General features: G+C 43.4%; 1 protein-coding gene across 4 annotated transcripts in view; it reads right to left on the bottom strand.

Annotated features, from left to right (window-relative positions):
* The window catches only part of Mmd (monocyte to macrophage differentiation associated), a 76362-nt gene that overhangs the window by 37731 nt on the left and 13498 nt on the right, over nt 1-25133 (bottom strand). For 3 of the 4 annotated variants that reach the window (XM_040749469.1, XM_040749466.1, XM_040749467.1), the window contains exons 4-6: nt 25020-25094; nt 23447-23548; nt 21937-22006 (exon numbers count right to left, since the gene is read on the bottom strand). In XM_040749469.1, the coding sequence (XP_040605403.1) occupies nt 21937-22006; nt 23447-23548; nt 25020-25094 (247 nt within the window). Of the gene's footprint in view, nt 1-10342; nt 12253-21936; nt 22007-23446; nt 23549-25019; nt 25095-25133 lie in introns of those variants that run through there. The other variant, XM_005075814.4, reaches the window with a different exon arrangement.

Below are 25133 nucleotides of genomic sequence, written 5' to 3'. Positions count from 1 at the left end.
ATTATAATTCAGGAATCTCAGCTTCCCTGGCATTAAATGTGACAGGACCCTATCAGCCTGTGTGGTTTTAAAGGGACCTTAGCTCTCCAGAGTCCCATGTTCTTTCTGATCCCCTGGCTGGTTTGGTTTGACACAGCTTTCCTCTTGTTAGGTGTTATTAATTGCTCTGATGCATCATGGACAATTGTTCTTTGAGAACGCAACTAATTCTCCATATGCTAAGGGAGACAGAATCACTTCAAAAGACAGTTCATTTCATGAATCCTTCTAATTCAGCATTGTGATAAAAGGCAATAAGGTTATTAGTGTCTTAATTTTGCTTGGTTCAGGCTGAACCTGGAAAATGGAAGAGGTGTTCTTCATAGGTAGGGGTGGTTTGAAGATCACCTGGAATTAAGCCTGCTTCAAGATCTTTCCCCTTATTCTCTGCTATGATTCAAGATGTCAGTACATGTGCTAATAGCTCAGGGGACAGCCTGGCCTCCTTGATTCTTGTCTTTTCATAACGTTGCATGCATTCATTTCAGTGAATGCTCCCTCTGATATGCTGACCATCAAGTCTTCATTCACACCTTCAAGTCATTCATTCACTCATTATAGAAACAAGTTCTAACACGCCAAGAACTTCTCAGAGATCAGGACTACAGAGATTAGAGAAATTTCTTTACCTTGTGGTTCATTGTGGAAACAGGTGAGTAAAATACAATGTGATTCATGACTGGCATAATGAAATATACAAGGAGATCGTGATGGAGGAGTGGACTCCAATCCTAGGGCAGTCATGTTTAAAAAGGTGACCCTTGAAGTTGGCCTTGAAGGATGAGTAGAGATTTTCAATGTAGACAAAGGTAAAGCTGGGGGCAAGAAATGCATCCTGGGAAAGGATCCGTCGTGTGCACAGGCTGGGAAGGGAGAGAAAGCACTGGCATTTTAGATGGGAGGGACAACAAGCAGTTTAAAAGGGAGAGAGAGATGATGTCCTAGCAGGCGATCTAGTGGCAGATCCTGTCCCAGGCTCATCTTGAAGGAGAAGTGGAACACTTGAGAGGACTGAATTAGATTCTCACATTAGAAAGAAGACTTTGCAAAAAAAAAAAAAAAAGGGTAGAGAACTGATTAGTGGTGTGAGAGAAAGGCAGAGCATGGATTAGTGGCGTGAGATTGAAGGAATGGAATTGGCAGCAGGCAGGCCTGCGGGAGCCATCAGAATATGCCAGCTAAGACTTGAGCAAGACCGTAGTCCAGGGAGTCTCCTCGGAGGTGAGACTCCAGGAAACCATGTGAGCAGAGACTCAGGGACCATAGAGTACAAGCAAGGCATACACGCGACAGAGGGAGAAATTCTGAGTCACTTCCAGGTCTCTGGCGTGGGCCATTATACAGATATTTACAGTGTTGGTTTGCATGGGAAATATAGCAGGAAAATCCAGTTTAAGAGACAAGATGATTACCTTGAAAATACTGACTTTGAGGTAGGTGTGGTGGGGCACCTGTGTAGAAATAGCTAGTAGATAAAAGGGTTTGGGGATTTGGAAACCAGGGCCTGGCTCGGGGCTTCAGGCTCTTACTGTAGATGTCAACGAGATCGCCAAGGGATAGTGGATGGAGAGGGGAAGGAGGATCATGGGAAACAAGATTCAAGGGCTCTTAGAACAGGAGGAAGCAGTAAGAAGATTCAGAAGGAGAGGTCAGAAATGCACATGGGAAACAAAGGTAGTCATACCAGGAAGAGCAGGGCCGAGGCATCCATTACCATGCCCAGACCTCAGGGAGGTTCTTAGAGGGTAAATACAAAGAAGAGGTGGTGAGACTCAGGGGCTCAGTAAGGGCCAAGAAACTGATGTACTTAAGGAAGCATCTATACAGGACCAGGACTGCTGCCATTAATATGCCGTAAAAGGACCTAAATAAATGGTCAACCCACCTGCATTGTCTGTCCTTGTCTTTGCCAAGGACAATTTCACAGTTGTCAGAGCATCCCTGGTTGGGAAAAAAAAAGAAATGGAGATAGAACTTACCACATACTGATTGTCAGGTCCTATGCTAGACACTTTATGTAAATAACTACACTGCAGCCCTTGAAGCCGGATGCATAACCTTCCCTCCCTATCGATAGGAAGAAATCAAGCCTCAGCATGCTGCTGGCCCCTCTTATTTTCTCTCCAGAGGTCACCAGGCTACAGTTGCCTAAGGAAGACTTCACAGAGCCTCTTCACTCTCACTGATACACTCAAGCCCTTAATGCTAAGCAAAAACAAGAATGTCTGGATGTAGGAGGTTATCTCTCGGAGAGACATCCACAGCAATGCAGCTACACCAGCCTGTAGCAGGGAGGTGCCATCCTCTACAGAGATACCATCATTCAGGGGGGCAGAGGACAGCTAGGGTAGGGCAGCTCCGAGCAGAGTAAGGAGGAAGTTCAGCTGGTATCACAGATTCCTCCTCCTGCGTGGCAAATCTATCCCCAGTCTTTTCCCCACTCGCCTAAGAAATTAGACTCTCGGGGCTCTTAGGAATATGCTGGCTCACACTCATGTTTCGGATCAGGGTCTGGGGAGATGCCTCAATCTATGAAATACTTGCTGCAAAAACAGGATGATTTGAGTTCAGATTCCCCAGCACCCTCATAAAAAGCTGGGAGCAGGTCGATACCACTATAACCTTAGCATTGGGAGGTACAGACAGGTGGTTATTGGAGGCCACTGGCCAGTCAGTCTAGATGAATTGATGAAGTCCAAGTTCAGTGAGAGGTTCTGTTTCAATAAAACAAAGTAGATGATGATAGAGAAAGACATCTGATGCCAACCTCTGCCCAGAAATGCATATGAACAGCTACACATAAAAAAAGATGATCATTTTTAAACTATCGTCTTCATAGTGTTCTCCTGTTCTGTAATGTTGATGGCCTTAGTCAATCACATGCACACGTGCATTTTAGCAGACACTGAGTTGAGACTGAGGTCTTTGTCCAAGTATCCTCAACCATTTAGGAGTCAGGGCTCAATGTAGTATTCTGATTAGAGATGCCGAGATAATTATACTACCTACTACACAGGAGACTCTACAAGAAATGTCACCAATAACAATTATGCCATGCATGTGCCGCTGGACCTTACATGGCCCTATGTAGCCGGCCATTCAAAACCATTGTTGAAAGGAAAAATAATTCATGACATTTCTCAAGGATGGCAAGGCAAAGTTTAACCAGTGAGGCTATGAGGATGAACTCTAAAAACCAAGGACAAGTGGAGATTTATAACCCAGAAGGAGCAGTGGGGGTCCACAGATGGAAAATTACTAAGAAGAAACATCAGTAGGCAGATTCTCGCTCAAGGCCGGGCAAAGAGGGACAAGGAGTTCAACTCACTCTCCACTGCAGGGAGTTTTTATGAAAATGACACAGGAGGTTAGGAAGAGCCTGACTCAAGCCTGGTTCAGGGCCTTTGTCACTCCTCTGTCATTGCCTCATCCTCAGGACTCCTGCTGAGTCTTTTGTACTTCCTGTGGCCTCTGCCTGGAATTTCCCAGCAAGCTTCAGGGTGGCCAGGGCCTTTTGCCCCCATGCCCTCTCTCCCAGCAGGCCTTTCCTAATCTGTGCCTCTATCACCCCATCTCAGCATCCCCTGTGACTCCATCCTGACCCATTCTTAACCCTAGAAGTCACCACCACCTGCCATACTGTCTGTTTCCTCCTGGCTACAGTGCCTACCCTGCGAAGCAGCACCTGGAAAGACACGTGGTTCTTAGGAAGGGCTCTCTTAGTCGAACAGATTCAATGGCTGGATGAAGCCCCCATAAACACCTTCAGTCTTGATTATGAATGTCAGTAGCAGAGCACAATAGCTCCCAATGACAAATGACCTGTGACTCATTCAGAATGTATTTCACCATGCTTTTATTTTTGGTCACAATTTTAACACAGGCATTAACTCTGATGGACCATATAATATTTTCCTTTCATAACAGTTTTAGAGAGGTCCGTGACCATAGGGGGTAGATAAAAGGCAAAGAGATTCAGAAATATTGAGACAAAGAAATTCACTAGGCTGGAAAAGAATTTACATGCTTACAAAATCACCATCCTCGCCCTCAGCATAACAGATGAGTCAATATGGATGAAAACTGTGAAGAGCAGGCCAGACTCTGAGTGGGAGTTCAATCATTATTAGCTGTTATTATTGTCTCCCCTTCCAGACATCCCTGCAGTGTTCACTCTCCCAAATGCACCCCATGCTGCTCCCCTACCCTGCCTCTGCACACTCACACAGTTCCCCCATCTCCTTGCCAAGGCCTCAGTCTTGTTTCAAGTCTCAGCTAAGATGATGTTTCTTCTGGGCAATCTTCTGACTCCTTAGGTAAGTTAATGACACCCCCCTGTGGCAATAACACCCAATATAAACATAGCATTAGAACTGTTCATCTATTCTCCTGCCCTTCCCTGGATGAGCCATGTAGCAAAGATTCACCTTAATCAGTTCTGTTTCTCAGCCACGACTACCAGGATGACACTTAGAAGGACTGGTGTGGATAATGGAGAGACTGTAGGCATTCCAGAAACAAGGAAACGATCTCCACCTAGGCAGGTGTTTCTTAGGCATCATTTCTTGCCTGGGAAATCGGCTCCTACTTCCAATGAGCCCGTCAAGCCAAAGTACTGCTCAAGTAGAGGGTGCACTCACTGGCTCATGAAGGTTTGTCATTTGAAGGTTTAGTTCATCACAGGTTCCCTTGAAATGTGCGCTGTTTGGGTGCCCTCAACAGTGGGAGCTATTTTCCAACTGGAAATTGTACACAGTCTAGTAGATAAGCAAATGTATGGCCTCTCCACTGAAAATCTAGGTAAATCAGCCTTCGTTTCTCTTCGCCTACACATACTATTGTATCTAATGGCCACTCATATGGTGTCAACAAACAGACTGACAAAAGCTCATGAAGACCCCAGTAAAGATTACAGAGTGAGGCAAGGAAGGATGTGGTCTGCGTCAGGCTAGAGCTCCGGCTTTTGCTATTAGTCTAGCATCCCAATATCTTGACCAGTCTTTGACACATAGTTGAAACCCAATAAACACTTGTTGAATGAAAGTGAGATATGCCACTGGGAAAGAAACAAGATAAAGATAAAGGCCCTACAGTACGATAGATGGAAGGTACTCCTGGGGGCGGGGTAAGAAAGAAAAACCACTAGTCTCTGAGTCCCCAAGAGGCAGGCTTAAGTAACAACAGATTTTACTGAAGGCCTGATATGTTACTAAGCAGATATCACCAGCTAGGCACAAAATAACTCACCCAGGTTCCTCCATGAATACGCAACCTCTTGCCTGGAGAAATACTGAATATATAAAGAACTGATTTTTCAAACCACACAAAACCTTTAGAAAGCATGGGCCATTAAAAAGAATAGGTTTGCATGTGCACACGGATGCATGAGGGTGTCCACGGAGCCCAGAAGAGGTTGTCAGATCCCCTGGAAGTGGAGATAAAGGCAGTTGTGAGGCATGGGTGCTGGGATCTGAACTTGGGTACTCTGCAAGAGAAACAAGTACTCTTAATTGATGATCTATCTCTCCAGCCCCCATGGTTATATTTAAGAGTTAAAAATGCACAAACATCTTAACAAGTTCCTTTAGGCTGCTTCTGCGTGAAAAGTCTCTCTATGTGGACCCTACCCATGATTTCAAAATCTTGGCCATATGGCAAGGAAGCACATGAATATTTCATCTAGTGCCAACAGCATCCTAGGATGCCATTTTCCCCTCATGATGAACTGAGAGAGGCCCTTTTAACAGATAGGAACCGAGGTTTGGTGTAACTTGCCTGAGCTAATCCCGTCAATTTGTTCCAGGCGCTCTGATGCTGTGCTGACCTGATTATGTCATTCACCGATGGGATCCAGAAAACCCTGATGCAATTTTAAGAAAACCAAATACATGGGATGGAAATAGGGCCTGATCTTTTCATTGGCCGACACCAACCAGATATATCAAGAACGACCTAGAACAACAGGGAGTTCGAACATGGAGCTAGCCTCCAAAACTGAGTTCCCCAAATGGTCTCAGCCTACTCAGACCACTTGGACTTTTAACACCTTTTGACTGCACTGGAAGTCACTGTGATCATGAGCTATGCAGAACGAGAATGGGTTTTGTTGGACCAAGCAGGCCCCGATGAGAATAGCTTCAATCCCCATGCGAAGCAGCTTGAGTGCACAGTGGCACCGTTTCTTGGAAAATACCACCACTGAGACACTGCAGGCATGTAGGTGGGAACGGCACAGAATGTACGAACATATTGGCGCTGTCTATTTAAAACAGCAAGAACAGCAGAGGCTTGAGAGCAGTAAACCTAGGCTGGCTAAACTAAAAACGCTGCCCAGGTCCTCTGGGGAAACTCTAGTTTGCTTCATCAAAGAGGGGGAAGTTGTCTCTTTGGGGTTGGGGTCATTTCCTATTCCACACTCTCTTTAATTGGCAAACATCAGGAGCAGTAACTCAGACACCAAACACACACACACAAAACGGAGAGATACAGAGCGAACTATCTTCCTCTAGATAAGTCTATCAGCAAAACTTTGACCTAGAGGTTGAGATGGCAAAAGTGAAAAACAGATTCTAGGCTTCTTGGCTCCCAGGCTATCATCACTAACCCAGGGGCAAAATCTCATCATGCTCTGTGGTTACTTCCTCCTGTGTCAAATGGGGACAAGAAAAATATCCAACACTAATTTTTAAATTGGTTGAACGACATAACTTAGGTAAACTAGAATAGCATTTTCCCTATAAGAATCACACAGAGGCTGGAGAGATGGCTCAGTGGATAAGAATACTGGCTACTCTTTCAGAGGACCCAGGCTCAAGTCCCAGTGCCCACATAGTGACTCACTGTTCAAACACTCTTTTGACCTCCTGGACATTGTATGCCTGTGATACATAGACATACATACTAACTACACAGCCATGTGTCTAAACATATAACCAAATAAGCACAGTTGTTTATTGCCTTTAAACTCAAATCATAAATATAAACAAACTTTAGGCTCCTTGCAGGACTGTTTGTAATAATAAAATATTGAAAACGCGCCCTAAAAAAAATCCAAAGCTAGCTGCATGGTTAAGTAAAATTTTTATTTCTGGAAAATGGCAGAGCCACAGAAAATTCTGGTTTTTTCCTCAGCAAGCATGAGATCTCAGCTTCAATGCCCAGTATTACACCAAAAAATATTCTGCCTATTAAAATGATGTATTACAACATATATCATACACGCTTTGAAAACATTTACGTGTGCGTGTGTACACACCTGCTACAGCACATACAGGGAGGTCAGAGGAAAACTTTTGGGAGCCAGTTCTCTACTTCCATCATGTAGGTCTTGGGAATGGAGCTGAGGTTGGCAGCAAACGCCCTGACTTGCTGAGCTACATAGCTAGACCCATCGTACCAACTGAGTAGATAACAGTTTTAAACACATGTGGCTAAGTGTGAAAAGATGCAGAGCCATATAAGCATTTTTAAAAGGTTTGTTTTTATTAAAATTTTAAATTTGGTTGTCTGTGAATACAGGTGTGCCAGCAAAGGCCAATGGCACCAGGTTCCACATAAGCTGGAGTTACAGGCCGAGTCATCTTTCCAGCCCTACAATGTTTATGTATGGGATAGATAGCTGCGTGAAACCAAAACCAAGTCCTATAAATATAGGAGGAGAAGACTGACAAGATGTAAATGGAAGTGTGTTCTGATGAGTCAATGCAGAGGTTTAAATGTTTTCTATCTTTATTTTTCCAAGAATTGTACACTTGTATGACTCGGGGACAAAATATATGGTATACTACCAATAAGTGTTTTATTTTAGCATAATCTGCATTAAGGCCCCAGGGCTGCAGAACCAAGCGCTGATTCTGTTCATTTTATTATTAAGTCAGAAAAGGAGGAGAGACCACAGGGAAATAAGGTAGGCAAGGACCATTTTCTAAGCTTGTAAACTGTGGATGGGTTTTGTGAACGCTTCAATAAGCAAGTGTAACTTTTCTTTATCTAGGGTAATGTCTAACGTTTATACCCCCGTTCCTCAACTTCCTTGCATCTTATGCAAGCTTTCTGAAGCTGAAAAGTCCAAAAGCCAAGCTCTGAGATCTAAAACAATAAATACCCCGGTCTCCCCACACCACTCATCTTTCTCGTTCACCCAAGAAACTTTCACCTTGAGCCCAGTGCCATACTAGAAGCTGAGAAGAGAGGTAGGTAGAACCCACTTCTCTTTTGGAAGGCTTCAGTTCTCAGGGGGAGAACAGGAGATAGCAAACACCATTTTTATGTGATAGGCTGTGAGAGGAATGTCAAAGTCGCTGAGTTAAACGGGAGGACCTTCTAGCCATGCCAGGCACCTGTGTCCATGGCAAGGTAAGGCTTAGCATCCTTTGGCGGTTGGGAATGGGCACGTTGCTGGGTAAGAGGGGCTTGGGTAAGCACAACTCATGCCTAGCTGCAGCAGACACAGAAGCAGCAAGAAGACACAGGCATTGGGGTGGGAGGTTGTGAAAATCACCAGGAGGCAAGATCACAAGGAGTCTGTATGAGAAGGGTTCAGGAAGAAGCGTTGGACAGGAATCTACAGTCTGGCAGCAGCGGATGTTCAGAAGACAGTAGACATGAGCGCAGGTCCTATTTCAGGAAGATGATGTTGCTAGCAGTGTGGAGACTGCTTGCTCCAAGAAGGTTCAGCAGGGACAGAGAAACAAGAGAGTAGCTGCAGTAGTCTGGGGATTAACTAGAGCTTTCTAGAACCTTACTGGGGGGGGGCTATCTTGGAGGGGTGAGGAAGGTTACAGATTGCTGCTGTGAAGACTGGTTGTGGGGAATAGTGGGAAGAGAAATCAAGGTTGGTTGGACTGGTGGTGGTGAATTAGAGAGATCTAGTCTTTCAGGACAGCTTTAGGCAGGAGACATTGAGGAGGCAGCACCAGATAGATGGGCATGGGTGACAGCACCCTGGGGCTAGGGGACAGAGTTCCTGGAAATGACTTCAAAGTGCCATTGAAGGGTCATCAGGTGCGTACTGAGGCGCTCAACTGTATGGAAATTATTTTCTTTCCTGTGTCCATGCTTGGTGAATGTTAAGGTCAAGTTCTTTGATTTTGTTGACTCTAGCAAGGCAGTGGTACATGGCAAAAGCAAGGCTTTGGTACATGGAAAAGCAAGGCTTTGGAGCTGGGCTGACCCCAGCCTTTCCTCCACTCAGGATAAAGCAGTCAGAACCAAGTCATCACCCTATCTTACTGCCTGAAATACAGAGGGGCTAGGGGTGTCCTTCAGTGCTAAAACACTTGTCCAACATGTAGGTGTTCAGTTTGATCCCCAGCACCAGAAACAAAAGTCAAGTATTATACCTAACACTTGAGTTGTGCTCAGGGCTACAGTGTTGTCTAACATAGCCATTGGTCACATGAAAGCTTTTAATCTGAATCCCACAATGCATGACATAAGCTAAGCAAAAGGTAAAGACAGATCTACAAATGTAAAACCTTCAGGTCTTGAGGTGGGAGGAAGAACATGACACAGGAGATGTTACGTATAATGAAGAGGGAAGAGTGACAGCAGCCTTAAAGGAAAGAACTGGAGAGAAGTTCCATTTAAGACTGAAATGAGGAGAGGGAGAGACAGAGAGCGAGCACTCAAGTGTACACTGCCGTCAGAAGTGTTGATGGGAGAAGGCCAGAAGGGCCTCTTCAGACAGCCATTTTCAGAACTCCTCCTCGAACAAATCCCCAGTGAAGTCTCTAGACCAACCCCCACCAAAGGAGAAATCGGACTTTGTACAACCTATTAGGGGAAGTTTCTCATCAAGTGATTTATGAGACAGAGCTTGGAAGAGCCAGGTGCTGGTTAGGACCATAAATCAGGGGCTACAGCTAGCCTACAGCACAGACAGCTCCTTTGGACACACACACACACACACACACACACACACACACACACACACACACACACACACATCTATCTATCTATCTATCTATCTATCTATCTATCTATATATATATATATATATATATATATTGATCTCTCACTATGTAGCCGAGACTGGCCTCATCTTCCTAGCTCAGTTTCCTAATTGCTAAGGTTTCATGTGAACATCAACACACCAGGCAAGCAGGCAAACTGATAACTTGCTGATTGGTGCTTGAGTTAGCTCTGACAAGTTAGTATTTAGCAGGCAGATTAGAAAATTGGGCTGCATTGTTTTCCTCTACATTCTGAGTTTTGGAAGACGATACACAAATTACAAATGTGTGAGAAGCTCAAGCTCTCAAATACCAGCATTATTTTCATTCAACTGCTCTAGACAACAGAGTCAACCCAAGAAACAACTTTATTCTAATCTACAGCACAAATTTTTACATACATTTTAGTGGTTTTGACAGTGTTGCTTATGGGCAGACTTTAAATGAATCCACAAAAGTTAATATATTTAAAGTAAAATATTATACACAGTAAAACAACAGGCAGCTAAACGTTCAGGATCATGCATACAGAGTGGCCTGGCTGGTGTTATCCTTGGGTACCATTGCTTACTGAAGAAGTCACCAGCAAGTATCCATTCTTCTATCATCCCTCAACAATTTACCAAAACCAGAGCCTGAACAGACACACAAAATAAACTCTTTTAAAATTACAATGGTACAGAACTTCAATGAATAAAGTGTATCTTCAATCTGACAGCTCCATTGAGCAAGCCTATTTCTAAACAAACAGGTTATATATTTAATGTCTGATCTAAAGGCAAGGTGATTTCATTTCTTTTAAACACCAAGAAAGATACATAACAAAGCAAGTAATACATCAATCTTAATATAAGACATTGAGAGAAAACTAGAAATAATATATAAATACCACTCCACTGAGTCAGCATAAAACCATGGACTACTGATACAAGTTTCTACCTGTCAATCAAAGTTTTATATATGGTATGAAAAAAATAGTATATTGAGAAATGCAGAGGAAAAGGCAGAAATGTGAATTTATGCATCTAGTCCTACAATTTAAAATGACTATCAAACTGATACAATAAAATTCAGTGACTTAACCACGATGACTGAACCGTTGGTCACCGAAGTGACAATACAACAATTCATCATAATTCAGAACGTGCATGAGAAGTGTCTGGCAGATGGCCAGCCCAACAATACTATTATAATATATGTAGGATCCTCCTCCGCTGTGGAAAGAGACCCTGGAGAAAACATGGCAAAGGCAGAGAGGAAAGTAACGTCGTCTGAAAAAGTTGATGATGTCAAAATACTTTCTCAACCCTGGTGGACTACACCAGGTCAAGTATTACAACCCCACAGCAGCACTGAATTCAGGGTCAGAGATTGGCAGAAAGGTTTGGAAAACTTCAGGTTTATTTTTTATTAAAATTGGCAAATTCTCCACACAATAAAGCCATCAGAAGAGGTATGTTTGTTTGTGGAATGTTGACCACTTGCTGCAAAACTTCCCGTGACTGAGGAACCAACCGTGTGGGTGCAGATCAATGGAATAGTTCTTTAAAAATTTACAAAACAACTAAAGCCTCTTTTTAAAAAATAACCATGTTGTGTCAAGATGAAACATGGTAAAAAGTAGTGTTACGCTTCCATGATTCTTTACATAGTGACCGGGAAAAGCGATAGAAACAACTTTTGTTTTTCTTAAAAAGGAAGTTGCGTTACCGCACTGACTTTGACAGCCTGGCCTAGTAATTTAGAAAAAATCATCTAGTAAAATCTGTAAAACGAAAATACAAAATTCTGGTTTGTAAACATCGGTTGGCCAAGTCTACCCAGAGTCCTTCATGATAGTGGAATGGAATGAAGAATTAATTCACTACCTTATCTGTTGGCTGCGAGGAGGAAAACTCCAGGGCACAGCTTTTATATTTTCACAGTAATTCGATTCAAGAAAACTAAAGGAAGTCAGTGCAAGTTGCTTATTCTTCTTCCCTGTGCAACGCTCAGCTCTTACTCCTACTCAAGTGCCTCAACCGAGCTAATACTGATTTGGAGACCCGGCACAGAGTGGTCATAAGTGCCGAATGAAGTCGGTGGGACTTCGGTAGAGGTACTTCCAAATGGCATAGTAGTGCACTGCAGCTGCTGTGGCCACAAACAGGTGCCAGATGGCATGCGCAAACGGAATGATGCCATCGCTCTTGAAGAACACAACTCCCAAGCAGTAAATCAAGCCCCCGCAGGCAAGCTCTTGAAGTCCGTCTGTGTTATTCTGTCAACAGAGGGAAAGGGAAAGGCTTGGTGTTACTTCCGTGCCACAAGCTAAGAGTCACCTTGCTTCCCCCAAAGGCTCCTGGTTTCCTAAATAAGAAGAAGTTTGGTATGAACAACACCCTAATCTGGAAACATACAGCAACCCTAAAACGCCTCGCCTCGCCTGACCTGGCATACCCTCTGGAGCTGCAGGCAGGATTTGACCATTGGACACATTATAGGCTCCACGGGACAAAGCCGCGATTCTGCTCATTTAACTGTGTATCTAAGCAGACTGTAATCACATCTGGCCATAAAGTGCTTCTGAAGCCTACGTAATCCCCACTTCCCAGACTGCCCTTTGGAAGCTTCTTTCACAGGCCCAAGAAACCACTTTATAATGTATATCTCACCCGGTCTCGTCACAAGCCTTTGACCTCTCTAGTACCATCTACACCGATTGCTTTTTTAGGTCTTTGCAGCACGTACGAACTGAGGACATCTGTGCTGCTGACGGGGGACATGTCATACAGCCTGAGGGATTTCCTAATTTGCCCTGTGCTTCCAGGTGGTAAAGTTAAGTCCTGTGTATCTGAGGTCAAAAGCAAGAATTTTAAAGGCTGTCTTGAGAGATTAGACCCAGGCCGATCTACAAGAGGCAACTGTAAACCAACTTGAATGAAGGAGGTGATAGAGGAGGCCCTAAGCCGGATGGTCGCTAGACTTTGCAAGAGAGCAAGAATATAGATGCCCTAAAATAGCTGGGTGCTAGTGGCAGCAGCCTTGGGGCAAGCCCATGTGGCTCCAAGGTCCTAGTGGCCAAGTCAGGCAAAAGCGAGAGGAAATTCCAGTTTAGCCACTTGCTAGCAAGGAGCACAAGGGCCTAGGCAGAAGCAATGACAACAGCCTAGAGGGAGCTAAGTGCCAGGTGGTAGGACATGAGGCCAGGTGTGATGATTAGCCTTATTTTCAACCGTCACATGAACCTCTGGGTTTTATAGGATTAAAAGATTAGGGAGGACTCTAAAAGACTGACACCAGGTTTTCTTTACTCTTGGGTAAGAAGAGACCTCAACCAGACTTTAAAAACAAAAATAAGAAAACAACAATGTCAACAAAAAAACAAACAAAATTACCCCAAGCCGATTTATCACACACATGTATTATATCATACAGTTTATAAGGCTACCAACACCCAGCATACAACATCCTTGTATGTACATTCTAGCCCCGTTCTAGAAAGATTAAGGCTGCCACAGATTCCTAGGGGAGCAGGAACCCCAAGCGGAAGTGCCACTCATGTAACACCACCTCCTTATTTGGAGGGAAGGAGACTAAGAGTAGACTGACCAAGTCACATGGCTGGCCACCACTCCAACTGATCTCAGACACACCATGATCTGGTTTTGGCTTTTGTTTGTTTGTTTGTTTGGCTGGGTTTTTTGAGACAGGGTTTCTCTATATTGTTTTAGGGACTGTCCTGGAACTGGCTCTGTAGACCAAGCTGGCCTCGAACTCACAGAGATCTGCCTGCCTCTGCCTCCCGAGTGCTGGAATTAAAGGTGTGCACCACCAATGCCCGGCTTGGCTTGCTTTTTGACCTACTCCAATCCTCTTTGTCCAGATAAGCTAGAGACCAAACCAAGTATACCAATAAATTTTTAAACACATTGTTAAGAGACAGTTCCTTGAAACACATTTACTTCATCAGACACTCAAAGACTAGAGCAGACTTAATTCTGGGGCAAGCCAAGTATTTGTGACTCATGATGTTGCTGGTGCCACCTGGTAGACACACTGTGAGGCACTCATATGTATTTATTCACTCTGATCTTCATGACCCTAAATCTGTACTAGCAATTGTCAACAGCATTTACAAGAAACGGAGATGTTAGGTTCCATTCTCAAGGCCATGGCGTTTCCTAGAATTGGGATGTGGACTAAATTGCAGTGACTTCTGAGCTTTGGTTTGGGACTGAGGAAATGGGTGTTTTCAAAACAGGTGTTTATGTGACTAATTGTGTGAATGAGCAGGCAGAACAGAATGAGTTTGATTACAGTGATTACATCCATATAACCCTAACACCACTGTAAAGTTCTTTGGTGCCCCCTTGGTAACCAATCCTGGACTCCTCCAATCACCAAGTCAAGCACTGTTCTTTCTTTTTTTAAAATGTTTTTTCAAGACAGGGTTTCAGTCTTGTTAACAGTAGACCAGGTGAGCCTTGAACTCACTGAGATCCTCCTGCCTCTTCCTCCCTAGTGCTGGGTTTAAAGGAGAGCACCAACACTGCCAACACCACCCAGTGCAAGCACTGTTCTTAATGCTACCATCACACACAAGGCCAGCCTGCTCTAGAACTTCACATAAATAGAACTATATTGCTTATTTTCTGGGTATCACATGAGTGTAGTTTTCAATTTTTTTTTTTTTTTTTTTGCTTAGTAGTTCCTTCATTTAACATAACTTACTAATTCTTGCCTTTTGGAGGACTGCTAAGAGTGAGACTAATCTTAATTTTATGAGTCTTTCTGAAGATGTATGTTTCCACTTCTGTTAAGTAAACCACCAAGTAACAGGATAAATGCATACTTAATTTGATTATAAACCAAAAAAAAAAAATTCAGGAGACGAAACTGCTGGAGGTGGGCCCTATCATTTTATACAATATACAGAGGCGGGCACAGCATTACACATCCTGGCTATTTGCATGGTTCTCATCTTTTTAATCATCACTGTTCTTTGGGGGTATGCTGTGGCATCACAGGGGTTCTAACTTCCATTTTCTTGACCACTAATTATTCGTATGTGTTCTCAAAGGATTATGGGTTCTTTGATATAACTATTTCTTTCTGTTAAAATCTTGTACCTATCTTTAACGGACTTTAGGATTGATTTGGAAGTTCTTAGACGGAACTATATTTAGTAGATGGCTGCTGTCAGGACACATGTCCTTTATCACAGACTTCCCGCCTGACTGCCACTGCCTGTCCATTTTCTTCATCAAGTCCTCAGAGGTACAAGGACTTTAATTCTGAAAAACTCCCCAGCATACTTTTCTTCTGTTCTGGTCTTAATTTCTGTGACTCACAAAATCTGCCCCAGTCCTGAGACTGATGACAAGATGTTCCAGGTTTCCTGAAGTTTCTGTTTTCAAGAAACCTTATGCTTCCTGCTCAATAGCTAAGCCTACACTTCAAATTCAGTTTGTGCGTGGCATGAAATTGACACTCAAAATGTTCTAAAACTTTCCCTAAAAACATTTCCCTTCTTCCACTGAGTTGTGTTCATATGTAAACGCCACTGCTTTCTAAATCAATGGAAAAGGTCTATATTCATTTCTTCCTGGACATACCCACAGTACAGTCCCTGCAGTCGGCGGTCTTACGTGCTGACCATGGACAACTGAAGACTCCAGGTGTGGTACAGCCCTGTGTGGGCTCCAGTCGTCTTCAGCTGTCCTAGGTCCTCACAGAACTTGTCTAGACCATTGGTCAGAACCTCGATGTACTTTCCACCCTTCTGTCAGTTCGGGAACCTGCCTGGGATCTTGTACTGACCTGGGTTCTGCAGAATGGTGGTCATGTGTTCCGCCCCATCCTCACTGAGTTCTCCAGCCCTCTTGGTGAGGTCAATGTCTGCTTTCCTCATCACCACACAAACCTATCTCCTCACTACACCCTCAGGAGCAGTGGTGGCTGTTTTCTCCATCCCATTGAGTGTTGAGTACTCACAAAATGTGCCAAAATTTCTCAGGGATCACTAGCGCCATGACAGTGACACAAGCTGGTGTGAGGCTTCCCAAGGAAGGGTGCCATTACTTCTTGTAACCTTGTATCCAACTACACTGTTAAACTCATTCTTCATGTCTAGGACGTTTCTGTAAATACCTGTGATGGACATTTACAGGTAAGTCTGTTTCCTGTCCTTTTCCATTGGCATGCTTCTGTTTCTCTCATCTCTTATTCTACAGCCAGGACATCAGTTGCATGTTGACTACAAGTAGTAAGGGTTACTGCCTTCTTATCCATTGCTGTCTCTCACCAAAAATGTATCTGCTGGTGGCATTTTTATTAGAGTCCTTTGCCAGATATGTGACGTTTCTAAGTTTGCAAAGACTTTTGGAATTATGGTTGAATACTTGCCAAACACTTCCCCTCCATCTGTTGTGCTGACCCATCTTTCTCCTTGATTCTCTCAATGTGGCAAATTTCAATGACTGATTCCTAAGTAGTGTATCAACCTTGCATTCCTACAGGAAATCTGACCTGATTATGATTCTTTCTACATTCTCATGAAACTAGATTTGCTGATAATTCTTCTGGAGGCTTTTCTGTGCCATGAATACTGGTTAGTAGCGTTCCTACAACATGCATTTTATTTTCACAGTAATATTGGCCTTAAAAATGAACTAGGAGTGTTCCCTCTACTCCAGTTTGTTTGTTTGTTTGATAGCCTCGGGTACCTCTGGCTGGCTCTGAACTCTTGATCTTTGTTTCTTTACCTTCCAGGTACTGAAAATACAAAAGTATCCCACCTCACCAAGCTCTACTCCACTTGTGAAAGTTTATGTAGAAGTATTATTATTCTGATTCTAAGTATAAAATTCACTAGAATGTATGAGTAAAGTCACCAGGCTTTGGAAGTTTATTTATTTATTATTTGTAGGATGCTTCTGGCTATGCATTTGGTTTCCTTACATATTATTATAAGGATGACAGATCTTTATTGCTTCTTCAATCTGTTTTTGGAAAACTATTCAAGAAATGTGTCCACCTCATCTAAGTTGCAGTATTTATCAATATCAAGTTGCTCACAGTATCCCTTCATCATCCTTTTTACAACTGCAGGCTCCATGGTGATAGTCTGTATTTCATACATCATAATTTTTTTCTGCTTACTCTACTTCTGGTTCAGTCTACCAAAGTTTTGCTGACTATAAACTTTTCAGAGAAACAGCTTTTGGTTTCATTGAATTTTTTTTCAGTTGTTGATTTGATCTCTCTCTCTCTCTCTCTCTCTCTCTCTCTCTCTCTCTCTCTCTCTCTCTCTCTCTGTCTGTCTGTCTGTCTGTCTGTCTGTCTCCCTTCTTCCCTCCCTCCCCCAAACCCAGGGCCTCCCATATGCTAAGTAAGCTCTATACTACCAAACCATGTCCACAGCCCTCCAATTATTTCTCCACTGTTAGGCTTGACTTACTTTTCCTTCCCATCTAAAGGTAGATGCTTACACCACTAATTTAAAACTCTCTTCTTTTTAATAATATTACTTGGAGTTCTTCTCAGAAATAGCACTGTGGAGAGCTGAGGAAGCGCTGAGTTAATGTGTGTTACTAACACGGGCACAGACATGTAGTAGACACCAATGGCCCAGACTCATGACAATTGGCAGAGCCTTTCTCTGGGTGAAGCTCAGAGGGATGGCAAAGCATCACTTCGGTCCAAACACTAGTGTTTACCAAGAACTGACCTACAGGGTGTGCAAGAGCTAGCAACTGTGGCCTCTTCCTTACAAATGACTGCAATCTGAGACTGCTCCCCTATGGAGACCTCCTACCAAGGCTAGTTAAGTCCTCCTCATGAACTACACAATAAACTCTCTGCAGTTTTAGGTTATAGAACTGGAGAGTGAACACAGCCCACCTGATCCCAGCTTTTCTGTATGTGTATCTGTTCTTTCTTCATTCCCTCATCACTCTAGCAGGGTTTCCAGGGCTACCCTGTGCAGGACCAGGTGCAGAATCAGTAAGACACATGTGTACGTCTACATGCAGCATGCATGTGCATCTGTGCACTGATAGACTGTAGGACACTAGCTTGTGTAATTATGGAGCAACAAGGCCAAATTCTGCAGACTGCGGTCCAGGTCATGCTGCTGCTGCTGTAGTTGACATCCAAAGGCAGCATAGGATTGCTCCTAGCAAGGCCTCAGTCTTTTTCTCCTAACTCCCTCAGGCGACTCTTTGAAGACCACCACATTCCAGGGAAATACACTCTGTGTCTACTGAATCAGATGCTAACATTACTGACGAAGCACCCTCACAACAATTAGGCTGGCAATTGACAAACATCTAGGTATCTGGGCCTGGTCAAGTGGAGTCGCACAATTAAACTGCACGCTCACAGAGGCGTCTAAAGCACCACACTCCTTCCAATCACCCCTTGGGCTGCAGCCCACAAGCTGTCAGGTTGCATTTTCATTACCAGTCAATTCAAAGACCCAGGAGTTTATACAGAAGTGTGTTGTTTAATCTTTAAATATTTGGGAGTCCTCTATCCTTTTGGGGTGCAGTTTCAGTTCTTTAGCATCAAAGATTATTTTACAGTCTAGCATGCTGACTATTGTGACCAAAAGAATTTGTATACTGATCTATTAGAATATGGAGCCTTCCAGGAGGAAGCAGGTTGATGGGGTGTGTGGGGGGGTATGCCTTTGAAGGGTTTAGATTGTCCTGGCCTCCTTCCTAACCATTTCTTTGTCTGCCATGAGGTGAGTCACCCTGCTCACCATGTGCTCCTTCCACATGTGCCTTGCCACGCGCATGCCCACAGCCAACAGCCAAGGACTATAGACTAAAGCCTCTGAAATTATGAACCAGAAGAAATCCTCCCTCCCTCCCTCCATCCATTTTTTGTGGCTTTTTAAAATTTAAATAAAAAACAATCTTATATTACATACGGATACCAGTTCCCTCTCCCTCCAGTCCTCCCATGCCCCCCACCAACCCCCTATCACCTCCCCAGTGTGGATGAGGCCTCCCATGGGGGATCATGAAAGTCTGTCACATCATTTGGGGGTCTAGGCGTTCCCCCATGTATATAGGCTAAGAGAGTATCTCCATAGGGTATGGGCTCCCAAAGTCCATGCACTGGTTCCACTGCCAGAGGTCCCATAGACTTCCCAGGCCCCCTAACTAATACCCACGTTCATGGGGCCTGGTTTGGTCCTATACTGGTTCCCCAGCTGTCAGACTGATGTCTGTGCACTTCCACTTGCTCAGGTCAGCTGTTTCTGTGGGTTTCTCCAGCATGGTCTTGACCCCTTTGCTCATCCATCTTCCCTCTCTACAACTGGATCCTAGGAGTTCAGCTCAGTGTTTAGCTGTGAGTCTCTGCTTCTGCTTCCAAGAGCTACTGGATGACGGCTCCAGGATGGCATTTAAGGTAGTCATCCATTTCATTAAAGAGGAAGGGCATTAAAGGTAGCCTTGTGTCACAGTGATAAACACGGGAGCAGAGGAACTCTGGCCCTAAGTGACTCTGGTCATCTGAAAGCCGGAGATGTTTGATGTCCAGTGTGGTTTCACCACTTGGGATGGTAGGGACTCCACTGTCCCCAAAGCAGGTGCTTCTGGAACCACCATTTGCTCATTGCCTTCCAATGGTTACCCTTAGTGAGGGCTCACACAGTTTTGCCCTGCACAAATCCAGCTTGATGGCTGGCCAAGCATACTCCTTTGTAGATTTCTGGAGCTTTCTCTCAGCAGCTCTCTCCTCCCTAGGCCCTGCCCTATGAACTGTCTCATGGCTTATCTCTGGGCAGACTGCTGCTCTCTGGGCTTGCCTTTAGTTGCTATTGGGAGTCTACAGGAAAACAATGGGGGAAGTGGTAGAATACATTACTCAGTTTTGGGCTTCTCTCTCTTCAAGCATCTCAGTCCTGCACTGTCTGTGCTTGATGCTAAAAACCCAGTTGCTTTAATTCATTGCCTAGTTCTCTAGCTCTCGGTGGCAGGAGATATAAATCTGAGATCCACAACTCACCAGCTCAGAGTGTTCATTCTTACATAACCCCTTTGATCTGGACTCTGTCTAGATAATTATCAATTCTCCAAAGGCGGTGGCACTCTCCCCGAGGCGGGCTGTATCCTCTATTAGTAACACCTGGCTCATTCCGACCACTTCCTAGTTCCTACTTGTCTTTCTGAATCAGCTTACCTATCACTTATTTTAGTACCTCGCTCTCGCTCTCATGTTCCCATAGCAACCTGAATCATCCCCCCACACCGTCAAGGACATTATAAAATTTTATTAGTCTCCCACTGAACAGAAACTGTATCTGCCGTTGGATCCTAAGTTCTGAGACAGCAGTGTATGAATTATCCTGCTTCATTTTCATAAACATTAGTCACTTGTTATTATGCCACCTATGAAAAGGCCGACTAAAGATTTGGGCTAGTAAAAAAATACCGGATAAACCTGCTTTTATGACAGCCAGAGGGAACTGACTTGAAATTCTGTTCTAATAATTAGTAACCAATCCCCACACACTGCTTATATGGCTCTGGCTGTCCTGAATTGCCCTCTAACCATAAAGCAGCCATGGCCCATTTTCTCATTTCAGTCGGCTGCTTCCCTCCTCTTCGTTCTCTGGGGCTTTGCCAACTGAACTATACGCACCTGTGTATAGGCACAGCACACATACACATCGATGTACGTATTTATAAACACAATGGTGCCACATACATCAGCAAGCTCACAGCTCAAGGCTGTATCAGTTTTCACATTTTCATAAGCCCTATTTCTGGAATATTCAGAACAAGGTTTCAGCTCTGAGAGGCATTTTTCTGAGGAGGATGAGCACTGGGAAGTGGAATTACGTTCTCACACTGTACGTAAAAACTTAGTAATGACATCTCAAGTACAATCCTGACTCAGGGCAACCTAGGGGAAAAAAAAAGGAGCTCAAACTAAACAAGCTGGACTTCTTTAATTAACACAGTGGCTAATGCCAGGTGTTGAACACAGGCACCAGCGAACAGAAGCAACTAGCCTAGCCAGGAGCACTAAATCAAACTGCAATGTGTATTTTTGATTCAAGGTGAGAGATGTGCATGGATTTCTGAACAGTAATTCAACTCAAAAGAGAGTTTAAACTACACCACATGCAAGAATCCACTAAAGATAACATAATACTTTAAGTCCCCTAAAGTTATTTTAAAGCAAAGTTGAAAGTAAAATAACAAACAGAAGCAAACAAAGGCCACTTTCCTTTTTTAGAAGGAGAGAGAATATTACTTAAAAGAAGATGGAAAAAAGAGTAAATGAGACCGAAATCTATACAATAGGATACTGAAGCAAGTTGTATATTGTACACTTTTCCCTTCCTTCCTTCCTTTCTTCCTTCCTTCCCTCCTTCCTTCCTCCCTTTCTTCCCTCCCTCCCTCCTTCCTTCCTTTCTCCTTTTTCTTTTTTAATTTGGAGATAAGAACTTTCTGATCTCAAACTTGCCATCTTTCTTCCTCAGCTGGGTAGGGACCAGAGTTGTAGGCCACCACAATCCTAATTCTTCAAATTTTGAGTCTGTAATTCAGGTTTTCTTTCCTGCAATAAATCCCCAATATCCTCTTTCAAAGATTCAGGCTCAAACAGCTCCATTATGTAACCAGAAACAGCCACTTCTTTATAGTCAAATAGTTTGTCTAGACGTTTCTTTGGTAGAAGGGTGATGAATTAGTGAGGGTTGGGGGGGACTAGACCCATCATCCAAAACAAACAAAGAACAAACCTAACATACTCAGCTTCACCAAGCCTTGGGTGGTACCTAGTACAACTTGGTGGCAAGCTGCATTATCTACATAGGTTTCTCTTGGTCTATAGTTATTGAACACATCACAGTTCTGTAAGGCAAAACTGTCTATCATTGCATCAGAGTATCAGGAATTTAGAAGGAAGTAACTAAAAATATAAAGTTGTGTCTCACCATTGATGTCACCACCAAGGCTGGAGAAAATCCCATTGTGAGATAGAAGAAAAGTTCAACCACTTTATACCTGCAGGAACACAAGAGGAGTTGGACACACATTCCAGGGATTCTTAGATCGTGCACATGCCAGCTTCCCCTTTCATTTTGGAAGAGAAACAGAAGCTTTGAAACTGCTCAAAGAATTCAGTTCCCAGTAGGAAAGCACCGAGCTTCTCCCTAATATACCAAACTAGGTAACAAGGAGGTAACATTTCTTCTAGGATGAAAAGGAAGGAAATTGACCCAGGCTGCCTAGAACAGGTATACCATCAAAGCTAGTTTTAGTCTAGTTCAGTATACCATTTTTCCTTTCCCAGCTGGGGTTGGTCTACCACCGGTTCCATGCAGAGTTAGAAGGAATGGGTGGAAGCATGGCTTTCTTCAGGGTTGGAGTAGCAGCCACAGATGTGTTTACTGTTTCTCTGTATTTTGCATGTTTATTACCAGTCTCATCACATCAGGCAGCAGGACATTTGAGATCCCCAGCAGAGGAAGAATGGCTGCAGAGCTCGGCTTACCAGAAAGGCCTGTCTTGACTCGCTATGCTGTCTGGAGGGTATCACCTGGGAGTGTGAACCCAAGAAGCAAATGTCCCTTGGGTTGATATGCATTCCATAATACACTTAGTGATCATTACATTCAAAGGGTACTTGGAGTCAGGTGTCTGCCATGAGCTCAGCATCAATATGTCTATTTGGTATTCTTTATTTAGATATGGTTCAGGTGGCTGTGTTTGTAAGCTCAGCATCAATATGTCTATTTGGTATTCTTTATTTAGATATGGTTCAGGTGGCTGTGTTTGTAAGCTCAGCATCAATATGTCTATTTGGTATTCTTTATTTAGATATGGTTCAGGTGGCTGTGTTTGTAAACTGCAGAGGTGTGGCTTCTGACATTCCTGGAGACACAATCTCACAGCAAAGTTCATTTTCTTTTGGCTCTTACTAAGACTGTCCCAAATGGTACATTTCAATATGTCTTTGTTTATACTGTTCATACTTTTGACTACAGCTATGAGTGGGGGTGGAGCTATGTCCAGTGTTAGCTTCTTTTCTCAAATATTCTCCAGATTTCTATCTAGGTAAGTTTTGTTCCGTGACACTTAAATTGTTATCCTTGATCTCCATGGAAACTGAAAGAAGGTTATTTTCCATGTGAGATGTCTATGAAACAGATGAGGCTAGCTTGCCTCCGGTTGAGAAATGAGGTCCCCATGGCTCTAAAATGACTGGTCGCATTGCCTTTCAAGCTCATCATGACATACATATGCCATTTATGCCTTCCCACCACTACCTGTCCAGCAACAGTGAATACCAAGTGGAGGTAAAGATTTACTAAAAGCAATAATTTTCTATTTATGTATTTCTACTATTTTGAGGTACAAGAACAAAGGGAACTGCACTGTAACACAGGAATAATTTAGGCAGTTAATTGTTAAGAGATCAAATGGAAGTGATTTTTCTCTTACTTTTCATGGTAGAGAAATACATAAATGGTTCCTCCAGCTGCCATGAGCCAGATAAACCAACGCATATGAGATGCCAGGGGTCCAAGTTCACGGAGATTTAACCTATAAATGTAAATGACAACAAAGGGGTAAATGACAGGAAATCAGAGCCCATGCTCTCCTAGTCACAGCTAACAGAAAACAATAGGATAACAGTCCCGCAATATAGCAAGGAGGCATTTGGGAAGTCTGGGTGAAATTAATCATCCAAAGGTAAGACTTGGTCAAATTTTAGTATTAGGAATTAAGCACAATTTAAAAATAGCACCAGCTAAAAACAGACATGCCAGTATGCCTGTTGAGCCTGACTTTCCGTAGCAGGGCCCACTGAAGCAAAGACTGCTGGCTGTTTTATTTCTGACCAAGCTTCTGGAATGTTTATCAAGCTTATTGAGAACCCAGAATAAAACCCTGAACCAGGATCACATACCCACAGTAGACACCTAATATACACATCTTTAGCAACCTCTGCCAAGACAGAGCATGAGGAGAACTCCTCTAGCATGTGCTACGGGGACGTGTCTTGTCACAGTTTAGCATACCACAACATCATGTGCCCTGGTATATTAAGAATAAATATGAAAAAAAGAGCTCAGTTTAGCTATAGCTATAAAATTAATATTCCCAAATGGAAAATTAACTGCAGACATATCTAAAACTACATGGGAACAAATTCTCTACTCTGCGTGTGATTGTTCAGTTCACATTGAATTCTTGTTATGTATTTACTTAAATTGCTTCACAAAAGCTTTTAAGTACGCTTACTCTTATATGAATCAGACCTATAATTTAGCGAGAGGTACTGGGGAGGCCTTGCACTTCTTTCTATTCTAACAGATAATTACATTTCTTTTGAGTGACTGAGCCTGCATGAGCCAGATTCTAGAGGCCTGCTGTTTCTATTGACTACATCAGTGTACGGCTCAATAGGACGTTCTGCATGTTTAAAACCGGGCCAGGTCTTGATAGACCAAAACTAAAAGTTTCTTTAATTTTGGCTTTTAAAGCAACAAGAGGCTGTATTTGACCTGTGTCTGAAGGGCAGTCAGATCAAGAGGACTGCACAGGAGACTAGATATTTTAAGTAGTTAACTAGTTTAATTCCTTACTTAGCAAAAGAACTGAGAAATGTACAGATACGCACTAGCTACTGGGTGAGCAGAAACGATGTAAATTACAAAAGGAAGCTTGCTTTTCCTCATACGTGTTTCCAGCATTTCCATGTGCCAAATTTCATTCTCAAATATTCCGAAAAGCAGCAGAGGGAGATGGAAAGAAGATGGAGGGGGAAAGGGAGCCTGCTAGCTACACTCAAGTCTGCAGCTCTGAAATGATTCCATGCCAGACAGTCCTTCCAAATAATGTCAACAAGTGCATCAAACTGGGTGGTGGGGGGGTGCGAGTGTGTATGCATTGTGGGAGGGGCAGAGTCCATGCAGGAGGGCTGCGGGGCAGGATGGAGAGGAAGAGAGGAAAGGAGGGAGGTCTTCTAATCATTAAGATGCTTTTCCAGAGCCCGCAGATTCTCTCTCACCATGGAGTGTAGGAAGCAGCAATGAAGAAATAGATGACCATCCGATCGCACATGTGGAAACAATGTTCCACCGTCCTGGTGGGGGGAAGTCAATAAGTCAGGCAAATTTGTCAG

This window comes from Mesocricetus auratus, unplaced genomic scaffold, assembly GCF_017639785.1.
Source record: "Mesocricetus auratus isolate SY011 unplaced genomic scaffold, BCM_Maur_2.0 Super-Scaffold_100007, whole genome shotgun sequence".
In the NCBI taxonomy this organism is placed as follows: Eukaryota; Metazoa; Chordata; class Mammalia; order Rodentia; family Cricetidae; genus Mesocricetus; species Mesocricetus auratus.
Note: the sequence above shows the minus strand (reverse complement) of the source record. Positions and strands in the feature narration are given on the sequence as shown.